Source organism: Populus euphratica, unplaced genomic scaffold (genome assembly GCF_000495115.2).
Source record: "Populus euphratica unplaced genomic scaffold, PopEup_1.0 scaffold2939.1, whole genome shotgun sequence".
Classification (NCBI taxonomy): Eukaryota; Viridiplantae; Streptophyta; class Magnoliopsida; order Malpighiales; family Salicaceae; genus Populus; species Populus euphratica.
In genome coordinates this window covers 1-13274 of record NW_011502793.1, presented here as the reverse complement: position 1 = coordinate 13274, position 13274 = coordinate 1, and the positions used below count along the sequence as shown (strand labels likewise).

Sequence of the window (13274 nt, the reverse complement as noted above, 5' to 3'; positions counted from 1 at the left end):
TTAAAGCTTTAATCTTGGCACTTAGTCTATTGTCCACCAAATTGGTGTATCGAATGAAGCAATCAAATGCTTCAGACTTATGTGAGATCAAATAAATATGATCAAACCGTGTGAAATCATCCATAAATATGATGAAATAATTTCCTTCATGTCTTGCTCTCACATTCATTGGACCATAAATATCTGGATGAATAAGTTGTAATGGACTATTAGCTCTTTTAGCTTTGCCAAATGGTAATTTAGTTGCTTTTCTAGCAAGGCAATGCTCACAAATGAGCAATTCCTCTTTATAAAGTGATCCTAAAAGACCAGCAATTGCTAATCTATGTAATCAATCTTGCCCAATGTGTCATAATCTAGCATGCCAAGTTATGATATTACTATCATTAATAGTGCTAGAATTTTAAACAACATAAATTGAAGCATCATAATTAATAGATACATTAACGGTGTCTAACACCATAAAACCATTTAAAACAAAACCAGAACCATAAAAAATATTATTCAGATGTATTTTTACACAACAACCAACAAACGTAATTTTAAAGCCCAATTAGAGTAAAGTAAGAATAGACACAAGATTCCATCGAACTTTTGGAGCGTAGAGCACATTATGAAGATCAAGTGTGTGACCACCTCGCATATCCAGTTTGTAGGTACCGATCTGAAGCACAGCAACGAAAGCATTATTCCCCATGTATATGTATCTATTTCCCTTTGGAATTTGACAGAATTCCATAAAAGTTGTTCGATCCCTTATTATGTGGTTAGTTGCTCTTGAGTCTGTGGTCCAAAAAGAAACAAATTCAGCAAGCATTAAACAAATGCTAATGTATAAGTTAGAGGGATGATTGTGGTTAAACATTACCTTTGGCTCAGTGCAATTACAAGTAAAATGACCAGGTTTACCACAGTTGAAACAATTCATATTCTTGTCTTTCCTACTTCGCATTTCCTACGCTTGAACCTATGTCCACTATTACTTGTTTATATTCCTCTCTTGTCATATTGGGGACCTTTAGCCTTATCCTTTTTATATTTAGAGCCATATGTTCCACGCATCTTTATCTCAGATATAAAAGCCTCGTTTATAAGCTTTTCAACGTGAAGTCGATCTTCTTCAAGGTCGACATAACAAGTAACATCATCAAATGTCTTGATGTTGTCATTGTGGGTAAGGTTAACACACATGTGTTCCCAATTACTTGGCAAAGAGCGAATAACTGCTTGGACTTGTTGTTCATCAGTCATCACATGCCCAACACCCTTTAATTCATTAATCATGTCAGAGATGACTGTAAGATGCTACCTCATTGTTTGATTTTGGTGTTTTTTATAACCATCGAATTTAAAGGTTAACCGACAAAGTCTGGTGGTAGAGGTTCCTCCATACTGAATCTTTATTGCGTCCCAAACAAATTGAGTTAAACAATGCCTTTCAAAACACAGCATTATATTATTTCTCATGTTGCTCAACATCAAAATACGAGCTACATGATCCTTGCGTTTATAGGTTTGATATGCTTCTATATCAAGCCTATACTGAGCAATGTTTCCTTGCTCAGGTTCAGCCATTGGTTATGTGATTGTTTCCAGCATTTCTTGCTCTTCTAAGAGATACTCAATTTTACGATGCCAAACATCGTAATTTTTTTCACTTAGTTTGTCTCCATGGTTCAAATCAACAATAATACTCTTAGATGCAGCCATATTAAGCTCTATTGATAGCAATTACAAATATTAGTATCTAGTATAATTTAATTGACATATTTTGCCACTCTATTCCAAATTGAACAAATAATAATTTAACACATACAATAGAAATAAAAAGAATGTTGAACACTTAATCAATTTCTACTTGTATGGTCTAATTATTATTAAAAAAATTAAACGAGTGCAAAATTATAATTATTAGTTTCAACTAATAACTCCTACTAATCAGGTTGCAGATATTATTATATATATGCATATAATGTAATTAAACTTAAATTACATAAATATTCAGTTCACAATTAAATAACCAATCATCTTTTTTTAAAAAATACAATATTAAGAATAATAAATTACAGAATTATTTTATATTTTAGGCATATAAGTAGAATCTCCAATTACGTCATCCACTTCATCAAAGTCATCTCTTCCAAGTTTATTTTGCTCAAACCATGGAATGAATTTAGCAACAGTATCTAAATGACCTGCGCTTCTTCTCGTGTGTTGTATATCCTTTTTGACATACGGACATTCCCTCTCAAGCAGCATTTCATCTGCGAGATTGTTGAAATCTAAGGATTCCAGCCTATATTCCAACGATAGTCGCACCGGTATCTATTCCTCAGGCAGAGAATCGAGAACGATTAACATTTGATGTTCTATGTAGAATTCATAAACACCACTTATAGCCAGTTTAATCATTCAATGATACATGTAACCAAAGTGCTCTCGAATTTTGTGAACAAGATTAAAGGCATAACCCAATAAATGATTAATTTATTATTGTCTATCCACTACAATAAAATATTCCAAAAGCACATAAATATTATACTTAACATTTAATTAAAGCATGTATCATCATATATGTTAAAAAAATACAGAAAGTAAGCAATTTATTTTAATAGTAAATAAATTGACACCGCTATTTGACAATTTATATTAATAAAAAAATATTAATTGTCTTAATATTATTCTTAATATTAATATATATTAATAATTACTAATATATATTAATTTTCCACACATCTTTGAAAAGATATGTGCATATATATTAACTGTCATACGACAGTCAATATTTAATATGCACACATCTTTCAAAAGATGTGTTGATTTATTTTTTTTAATAATTATTATTAAATAATAGTTAATTAATTATCACAGTCCAATTGATTACTGTAATTACATTTAATTAAAAATAAAAATAAAAATAAAAATTTTTAATTTCCATTTCCATCATCAATTCACACATAAATTGATAATAAAATTAATTATAGAAAAGATAAATTCATAACTAAAGTATTTCATAAAATTTTATAAATTCAAAATTCTCAATGAAAATAATTTCTTTAATACAAAATTTACATCTATCATTCATATAATAATAGATATAGATATACGGCATAAAAACAATATTAAAAAACATGGCTCTAATATCAATGTAGATTAGAAAGGAAAACTTACTTATGAAAATTCACTTTTTTATTCTTGGATCAATTACTTCAGTGCTACTTCAATTACTAGAACCAAAGTGATGTTCCACAGTACGAACGTCTTTGTAAATCTTGTTAAGTGAATGCAGAGAATCAAGATACGATAAGAGAAAGAAAGAACTATGTTCTTTCAATAATGAAAAACTTATCCTTTCATATGGGTTATGTCCCTTTATATATGATTAATAATACTAATAATAAATCTTTCAACTAAATTTTTTTTTTTTAAATATATTTTGAACATAATTTTATTATATTTATAATTTTATTTTTATTTTTTAATCACACATATTACTATTTTGAAATTTTTATTAGCTTTTACAATCATGTAATATTTTTTTAATAAAAAATAATTTTAGTTAAAAACATTGTACTCATTAAAATAAACAATATATATTTCAATAGAAAAAAATTATCTCAATAAAAAATAAAACTTAAAATAATTGTATTTTCATATCCAATAATAATAACAAATAATGCAATGAAAGTTAACACATTTTTTTCTAGGTTTGATTTTATAATAATTTTGTTTTTGTTTTTATTTTTTATTTTTTAAACTACATTGGTCAAGTGTCTTTTATATATATATATATATATATTACTTGATCTTGATTCACACCAAGCAGATTGCAAAAATGTCGAGGGATAGTCCTGGTGATCAATAGCTTGTTGTCTGTTTTTTTTTTAGAAATAGTTTTCCAGGTTTGAGGCAAAACAGCCCCTGTAAAATTTATTTTGTGATATTATGACAAAATAAATTTTACAGGGTGTTTTAACTATTTAAAGTTAAATAATTAAAATCAACCCATCGTTAGATGAAATATAAGTTTTTTTTTTTTAATAAAAATCAAACATAAGTGTAGAAATATAAGTCTTTTTTTCAATAAAAATCAAACATTAGTGTTTAATTGTGATGGAATTACTGTACTAATATTTTAAATAAATAAAAATCACTTGTTTAAAATCCCGGAGTGTTTTTGATTTAGACTCTATTTATTACTATGTTCATCTGTTTTTAGATTTGTTTTAGATTTAAATTAGTTTTTTTAATTATTTTGAATAATTTAGATATAAATATTTAAAAAATTATTTTAGATAATTAAAAAAATTATTTTAATATATTTTTAGAAAAGAGGAAAGTAAAATTAAATTAATTTTATATTTTTAATGTAATTGACAGCTTAACAACCCAAGACGCTGTCGTTTATCGAGCAAAGCCAGGGCAAGCTAGTAATTTAAACCAACTAGGGTTTTATATTCTAGTAGCAAAGCCTCAGTCCCTTCAAGTCGTCTCGTCTCAAACCGTAGCACCAGCAGCTCTGTGCAGAGAAACCTCAAAGTCTTATCTCTGCAAAAATGGGTAACTAATCTCTTTTCTTATGTACTTCTTTTTCCAACTTGGAGATGTTAATAATTCAAAAATTTGCACGGATTGATTAGGGATTTCTCGTGATTCTATGCACAAGAGGAGGGCGACTGGAGGAAAGAAGAAAGCCTGGAGAAAGAAGAGAAAGTAAGACGTTCTCTAACACTATCTTTTATAGCAAAAAACGGCACTTTTCTAAGTATTTTTTTCCGTTCTGATCCGTGGAAAAATCTCGGTGATCTTATATCAATGTGCACCAAGTGTTCGAAATTTTTTCTCTGTACTTTGTTTTTTAGATGTGCATGCGGGTTGAAATCCCGCTGATTGGGGTCAACTAGTGACTTGCCAGTGATTATTCCTAGTCTATCTTGCATCTTGTTTGCCTGATATTTTATGTATGAAGCCGTTTGTCCACTACTTCGGTAAAAGTCATCTAAGAAAGAAAAAGTTCTACAACCATTGCATATGACAGAAATTAGAGAAGCTTTGGGAGCCCATTGTATATGGTACTCCTAATATAAAAGAAACAGGATCTATATTTAAAACTATTATCTTGGACATTGGGAGTTCAGATAAAAAAGTTTTGAACAAATTTTCCACTTAATATAAAATCGGGATCAGAAATTTTTTTAAAAAAACAAACAGGCTCTGAACCTTTTTCTCAAGCTCGCTTTGCTGGTGTTTCTTTTTGCACTTTTTGTTTGGTCAAGAAAATGATGATTTTGTATCCTCTGTTATAATTATTTATTGGTCTTCAGAAAGGAACCATGCTGTTCTGGCCCTTCAATGAAAGGAAGCAGTTCATTTGATATTAATTTTTTTCCTGGTGGGTTCCTTTGAAAAATAAAGCTTTAAGCTTGATAAGGTTTGTGGTTTGTTGTTGCATCCACTAGTTTTAGCATCCTCTGTGTCAAAAGCAGGCATGTGTTCTGTGTAAATTATGAATTCAGACCAATTTAATTTGTAAAATTACAAATTGTGCAAGATGCTGTTTCATTTATATTTTTTGGTGTGCCTAATTGTATTCATGTTGTTTACCCTATGAAGGTATGAGCTCGGAAGGCAACCTGCAAACACTAAGCTCTCTAGCAACAAGACAGTGAGGAGGATTCGGGTTCGAGGAGGAAATGTGAAGTGGCGTGCTCTGAGACTTGATACTGGAAACTACTCATGGGGGAGTGAGGCTGTGACAAGAAAGACCAGGATTCTTGATGTGGTGTACAATGCATCTAACAATGAGTTGGTCCGTACTCAGACTTTGGTGAAGAGTGCCATTGTTCAGGTTGATGCTGCACCTTTCAAGCAGTGGTATCTCCAGCACTATGGTGTGGACATTGGTCGCAAGAAGAAAACTGCACCAGCTGCCAAGAAGGAAGGAGAGGTAGGATCTTTGCCATTAATACTATTTTATAGTATTGTTCTATGCTGGTTTTTTGTTTTGTGTGCAATGCTGCATGTATTGCTGTGGGCATGGGTAGTTAATTTTTCCTCTGTTGATTTTAAAACCTGGAACACAGTGCTAATCCCGCTCGTTGTTATTTTCACTCCATGATCTTATGAAATGGCTAAACTAACCCTCTATTTATTTTCATAAATTGAAGTTTTTGGCTAGCTAAATTTAAAATTGTATATCGATGGCATTGTTAATGAAGTTTATGTTTTTTTTTTTCCATGTGAATTGACATGTATTACAAAATGGAGTGTTACTTTTTTTCTTTCAAGTATAACTAAAGTCTCGTCATACAAATACTATTTCAATAAGATGTTATTAGCATCACTCATACTCATGTAGCATATTAATTACTTTTATTTGATTGAAATTGACTTTTCAAAAAAAAAAATATGATGTTTAAATTATTATGAAATTTAAATGTAAAGAAACTACAAGATGGTTAGTTTGGTCACTTAACAACATTTTGGAATGGGAATTGCGCCATCTGCGGTTTTTAATAGATTTTAATCCATTACAAGTTTTTCCACGCTGATGTGTTAGTTGCCACTTCTATTGGCTAGCTGTTCATGTGAGATTCTTATCTGGTGTGCAATTCAACAAGTTTTTGCTTCATGTCTAGAGTTGGATTTAGATGTTTTTAAATGCTTATCACTTCCATACATAAATGTGAGAGGGATCATAGTTAGGCTATTTGGAAACATGAAGAGGTGATGATGCTTGATGTTAATTGATTGCCCATATATGGAGATTTTAACTGCTTTGATAATTATTCTTCACTCATTCTGAAAATTTATATCTGATGCTTTTGTGCCTTTTGAGTGTATGAACATGACTTGTGCTACTGGTATGTTTTGCTGGTAATTTAAGTTTGAAATGTCCATAAACTTCTCTTATTGATTTATAGGATGGTGAGGCTGCTGTTGAGGAGGAGAAGAAGAGCAACCATGTCCAGAGAAAGCTGGAGAAGAGACAACAGACTCGCAAGCTTGACCCCCATATTGAAGAGCAATTTGGTAGTGGTCGTTTGCTGGCTTCTATTTCATCACGTCCTGGTCAGTGTGGGCGTGCTGATGGGTATGTCACTTCTGCTGTTCTTTTAGGCTTTTAGATATGGTTTGTATAAGACATTGCAAAATAATGTTAAGTTTCAAGTTTAATTTCTCATCTCATCTCATCTCATCATAATGAATGTCCTTTGGTTACAGATACATCTTGGAGGGCAAAGAATTGGAGTTCTACATGAAGAAGATACAAAGGAAGAAGGGCAAGGGAGCTGGGGCTGCCTAGAGTTTTGTTATTTGAATTTTCTTTTCACATCAGTTATCTATTTTCACCTTCTTTTACTTCATTTTGGATTTGCAACTTATGATGGGAAATTTAATTTCAAGCTAGACCTGTCATTTGAATTTTTAGTAGAATATTTGGTGTCGTGCACCCCGCATTAAGATTGTTGTGTGTTGAGTTGAATGATGATGGGCTTCTTAGCGGAATCCTGCTCCTGACCTGGTAACTAGTCTTCGTTTGCATTAGATTGATCCGAACCATTCAAATGCATGGTGCGATCCGCTTGAAATCGTGCATTTGTTAAGCTATAGAATGGATTCTCTGATATTTTCTACAAAGCGGCGGTATTTTTCAGAAACTGTATAAATTTTTTTGTAGATGGGACTTCCACAATAATTTGTAGTGTTGATCGATTAAGCCCAGCTTAGAATCATCTGCCATTGTGCTAGGGATTTGATGTAAGTTTTGTTTTAAACATGCATGCAAAACTAGCTGCTACCATTAGTCACCTAGCCTAGAAAAACACCAAAATTTAAAGTGATTGCTGTAGAGATGGAATAAAAAAAATCCCACCAAGAAGTGTAGTCGATTCTGTTCGGGTAATTTACCGAAGTGAAGCGCTATAAGGTTCCAAGTTGTCTCGAAAATTTTTGCATTATTTTCAGATTTCATCTGCAGAAGCTATTTCCGAATAACATTTAGGTCATACTTTATTATTAATGCCATATTTATTTATTGAAAAATAGTTTGGTTTTTAAAAAAGTGTTTTAAAAAAAAATTAGATAAAAAATATTTTTTAAAAGTTGTAAAAAATTTAAAAATATTATTATTTATTAATTATATTAAATTTGATTCTTAAACTTTTGCTTGTTATATATATTTTGTTTTGAATATTTATTTTTTAATTTCATCTTTTAAAATTTATTTTTTATATTAGTTTTGGTTATCTATGTTTCTTGAATATAAAATAAGATAATGGATAATTTTAAACATTAATAAATATAATATTTTAAAAAAACACACATATATATATATATTTGCTACATGATGCTTTTAAAAATATATTTATATAAATTTTTTTCTTTCAACTTCAACATATTAAAATTATTTAAAAAACATGAGCTATCATGATATTAAATCGATACTAATCATATAGCATAGTTAGTTGATTAGGTCAAGTTCCTCTTTTTTTAAAACAAGAAAAAAATTGTTTTTGGCACTCTTTATTTGGTAAATGGATCTCATTTTTACGGAAAACATATTTTGCATAGGATGGACCCTTCCTTAATTTGCTATTCTATCCTTCAAATATCAAAATATCATCACTGATTATTGAAATTTAAGTTAATGGATTTTTATTTTTATTTTTGCAAATCACTCTCGATAGGTCCTATCTAGTGAAAGCCAGGAGATTGGCTCAAACAGTTCTATGGACGTCCCAAAATGGTGAAAAATTGCGAGAAAAAAAATCACTTCTCCCAAAAAAATAAAAAAGCGAAAGCAATACATTTGAAAAATAGCACATTTAATAAATCAACGCAACCTGCAAATCCCCTGCCCCAAATATATAGTTTTTTTTTTAAATCTTTAATTGTGTTATTAAAACTAATTATGTACAAATAAACATGAATTATACCCTTCCTAAATAAAGTTATTTCTTCACGGCTGAAGTCCGTGCTATTTTAAAAAATGACCGCAACATGGTGGTGTTTTGGTGCAGAAACCTGTCTTCAAGGGTCTGTTTTGATTTGCATTTGCTTGTGTTTGTTATGAACAATCATTGGTAAGTGTTTGACCCATCAAAAAGTTGACTTTAAAATATAGTTTTTATAAAACAATTTTTATATATTTTTTAATTGATTTTTGTAAAATTCTATTTATTTTTACTTTTTAAAAGTATTTTTTATATAAAATCTAATTAAAATATTAAAAAGAATTAAAATAAAATACCAATTTAATATTTTATCGAGTTAAATTCATATTTAAAATACAGTTCCATGAAAAAATCTGATTTTTTTCAGAAAAAGGGCCGGTTAAACTACACGTCGGTTTTGCAACAGATGTAGCAAAGGAATAAAACCCTAAAAAGCCAGGGGGAGAGCAGGAAGTGAAAAACCCTAATTTTTGCGATGACACAGAAAAACAGTCTGTTCAAAGGCCAGCAGAAGAGGAAAACAGTCCCTCCTAATCGACATGGCAAAACTCCCCACATCCGCAAAGGTCTGCTTTTCTTACACGCAATCTTTATTATCTATTTATTTCTTAGTTTCAATAAATAAATTAGTAAGTTTTGATTTTTTTCTCAGGGAAGAGATTTGTAAAGCCATCAAAGGTCACAGAGGAGATGGATGCTGATAGGGTATGGTTTCTCAATTTTGTTAAAACATTTCCGCTTACTATTTGTAAAAAATAAATAAATTTTACTTCGCAATTTTTTTCCCTCTAATTTTCGGTTTCGTAAAATGCACTTTGATTTGCTGAAGAGTGTAAACCCAAGGTAAACTTGGTTCTTTAGGTGATAATTATGCGTCAATTACTGATTATCATAGTAGGCGTTGAGTATGAGCTGACGCTATAACTTCTCCAGTGTTGTAAGTTTGGCTGGCTCGGCTATTCCCTTCATACAGCCGTCGAAGAATTTTCATTATGTTATGCATTTAGTTTTTTCCTGCTGCCCAATCTGATTGTTGCTGAGATGTAAAGAATGATTATCTCCCATATGATTAACTGAGATCGTGCCATGCGACTGTTCTTTTAGAATCCAAGCCAGTTGTCTGTTCCATCTTTGTCTTCCCTTGAAACCTGCATTCTGTTATGGTGAAATACCTTGTGCTGAAGAATTGAAATTATTTAATCAAAGATTTTCTCTTGGATGTAGTAGTAAATTCTACTGTGAAATATTGAAATGGCCGTTGTATGTTATTTCCATGATCCCTAAGGTGGCGATCATTCAACTTCATTTGATTTTAATATGAGCTTGGATCATATAAGATTACCTCAAAGTTTGGAACATGGCAAGTAGGCTGAAGTTAGCCCCTACCTGCTTATTTTATAGTAAATCAGTAAAAATAGATTCTTTTATTGCTCCTCAAATGTGTACAAGTTGGTTTTGTTTTACAGTTGCATGAGGAGAATCACGACTATTGCCGTTAATGTATTATGTAACTGTACGTTATGTGCATGATGACCTTTTGTTGGATGCATTTGAATCTTGTTATGCTCCACTCATTGCTTGTCTTTCTTATCTGATGCTGGCCAGGAGCTAAGCAAGTTCATCAACAACTGCAATGAGATCAAAGCAGCTACTGCTGCCAACAAGGAAGGCGGCCAGCTGAGTATTGTCAAGCCACCCGCAGAAACTGCAAGTGCTGCAAAGAAGTAAACCTGATGCTGTGCAAAATGTATGCTACAGAGAATTACATATTCTGAGCCTGTTTGATATTTTAAATTGCTTGTGTTGTGAGGTCATATTCTTTCTGGTTCTTTTCTTTAGCTTTTCAGTTCTTGTGTCTGATACCAATCAGTTTTGATTGCATATTAAGATTGAATATGAGCAGTAGTTACCTGGCTGGGATATAAGCGATTGATTAGGTTGCAATGTAAAACAATTTTATTTTTTGTTGCTGCTATCTAAAGTTCTTTTCAGGCCTGTGCTGCCACCATGGTGCCTCTTTACTTTATAATTAGACGCAGGTGAAAATGTTGCCAAATTGACAGTTCTGACTGTACTCTTGCTTCTAATTTGGTCTATCGCTAGATAAGTTGCCTGCGTTTAGCCGGGAGCTGGGATGAATTTTTTACGGCTTAAAAATGCTATGCTCAAGCGCTATGATTGTATTTTAAGGAACAAAAAAAATCCTCCTGAAATATTAATTTATATTTATGAAATTACCCAATCACACCTCACCTCATATAAGAATTACAAAGAAACCATGAAGAAAAAGTGAAAGTGCCCCCGCCTCCTGTGTTAATAGAGATTATTTTTTTTAGGCATTCAAGTAATTTACCGGTACAAAAAGAAATTATAAAGCCTAAAAAGCCTCTAATCCTAGAGGATTTGTTTTATTCTTCAAGGGCCTTCTAGTAATTACATTGTAGCTAAAAAATATGAAATTACCTATTAACCTCTAAACCCATGCTTGCCCACTAAGATAAACCCATGGTTGCCCACCAAGATAAAGTGCAATTCTTTCTAAAAGAAAACTTTTCTTTTTCAGCTTTTTGGGGTAAATTTATCTAAGTTGTTCAATGGAACCCTCAAAAAAAAAAAAAAACATTTCGGTTGTTTAGAAATGCTGTGTTTTCATCCAATTAAGCTTTGGTTATAAAAAAGAAACCAAGTTTCGGTGTTGTTTTGTTGCAAAAGGGGGCTGGGAGATTACTGCCATGGCCATAAAATATTGGTTTAAAATGCTGTAACAATATGAACACTACTCTTCCCTTCCGGGTAAGAGGCAACGGATTCCAGTCAGAATCTTGACGGGGATGGGAGCCGAGGGAGAATAAGTAAGGGTAATTTCTAGCTGCTATCCCCGAACAAAAGCGAAGGGTGGCTCGGCTTGCCAGTTGTGGCTGTGTCGTCATGCTCCACCGCGACTGTTCTGAGAGAGACAGGGACAAAAATTGAGGTGGATCCAAGTCATCCATGCCATCTCAAACAGACCCACAGTATCGACATACCACCCGATTGCCACAATAAAGCATGATGGATGCTTAACTGTCTTGCAAGTTTACGTTAAAGCTATCATTCCCCTCCTTCCCTAGCCAGATAGTAGAAAGGAGAGGTCGTCGGCCTCTCTCTTGACCCCGTGGTAGCCTAGACAGCTTTTGGAAACGGCGGTGAATTCATGTTTTTAAAAAATTTAAAAAAAATTATTAAAAATTAATTTATATATATATTGTATTGTTTTAATGTGTGAATTTTAAAAATAATTTTTAAAAAATAAAAATATATTATTTTAATACATTTAAAATAAAAACACTTTAAAAAATAACCACAATCACACTCCTAAATATATCCAAATATTGATAATTAAAAAGCATTCATTACTCTTGAAAAGCAAAAGAAGTAGAATATTCTCTTTTCGATGCATTTCAAACTCATTAATTGTCATTTTTTTATTACTCTTTTATATTAAAAAAATAAAATTTTTATTTAAAGAATAAAAAATTTATAAATATAAAAAATAAATTATTTTAATAAAAAGTTATGATTTAAATTTTTAGATCTATAACGTGAAATTAGATTTTGTGATGTTTTGTTGTTTATAAATAATTTATAAATCTAAATTTCTATTTATAATACTTCAAGAATAGTTTAAATATTTTTTTATAAAAAATTAAAAAAATATAAATTTTAGCATTTTAATTGTCACGTACTTATATCAAAGTTGTTTAGATCAACATGAGCACCATCAAAGTTGCATGGGTTAGCGTGAGTGTCAAACCCAAAGCTTTAGAGTTTAGTATGGTTATCAAACTCGTACTCGGGTCTGGCATGGACCCCAATACTCGAGTATAGCAAATCATGTCAAACTCAAAGTGTGGTAGTCTAGCTATGAGTCTAGTAATCATGTCAAATTCCAAATACTTAGTGAGAAATATATCAATTTGACAAATAATAAATAAAAATGATAATTGTGCATTTTAATTGTCGAGAGAAAAAAAGAAAAAAGAAAAGGCACAAACAATCTGTTATTAACGACAATCCAATCATTATCTGTCCATATACGACACACCATATAGAAGAGAACATGACTATGCATTTAGTGAGAAGACGAATGACTAGATTTGATCACCGAAAAACATTACACGTGCTTTCTTAATAGCACAGGAGCCATCCACTCACTAGAAAAAAAAAAAAACTAAAGAAATGTCTGGTAAAAAGATAAGATATTGAAAATAAAACAACTATTATAATCCATAAACAAAATATTCCTTGATGTATAATGATTTCCCAATCATTTAGCTT

General features: G+C 31.2%; 2 protein-coding genes across 2 annotated transcripts; both read left to right on the top strand.

Moving 5' to 3' along the window:
- Window positions 1-4450: 4450 nt before the first annotated feature.
- On the top strand, window positions 4451-7532 carry LOC105119454 (40S ribosomal protein S8-like). Its single transcript, XM_011017597.1, has 5 exons — window positions 4451-4560; window positions 4641-4713; window positions 5614-5947; window positions 6924-7093; window positions 7225-7532. Exons 1-5 carry the CDS (start codon window positions 4557-4559, stop codon window positions 7304-7306), a joined length of 663 nt encoding a protein of 220 aa, XP_011015899.1. The 5' UTR covers window positions 4451-4556; the 3' UTR covers window positions 7307-7532.
- A 1823-nt stretch (window positions 7533-9355) lies between these two features.
- On the top strand, window positions 9356-10952 carry LOC105119453 (uncharacterized). Its single transcript, XM_011017596.1, has 3 exons — window positions 9356-9523; window positions 9610-9662; window positions 10563-10952. The coding sequence occupies exons 1-3, from the start codon at window positions 9433-9435 to the stop codon at window positions 10683-10685; spliced, it is 267 nt and encodes an 88-aa protein (XP_011015898.1). The 5' UTR covers window positions 9356-9432; the 3' UTR covers window positions 10686-10952.
- Window positions 10953-13274: the final 2322 nt, after the last annotated feature.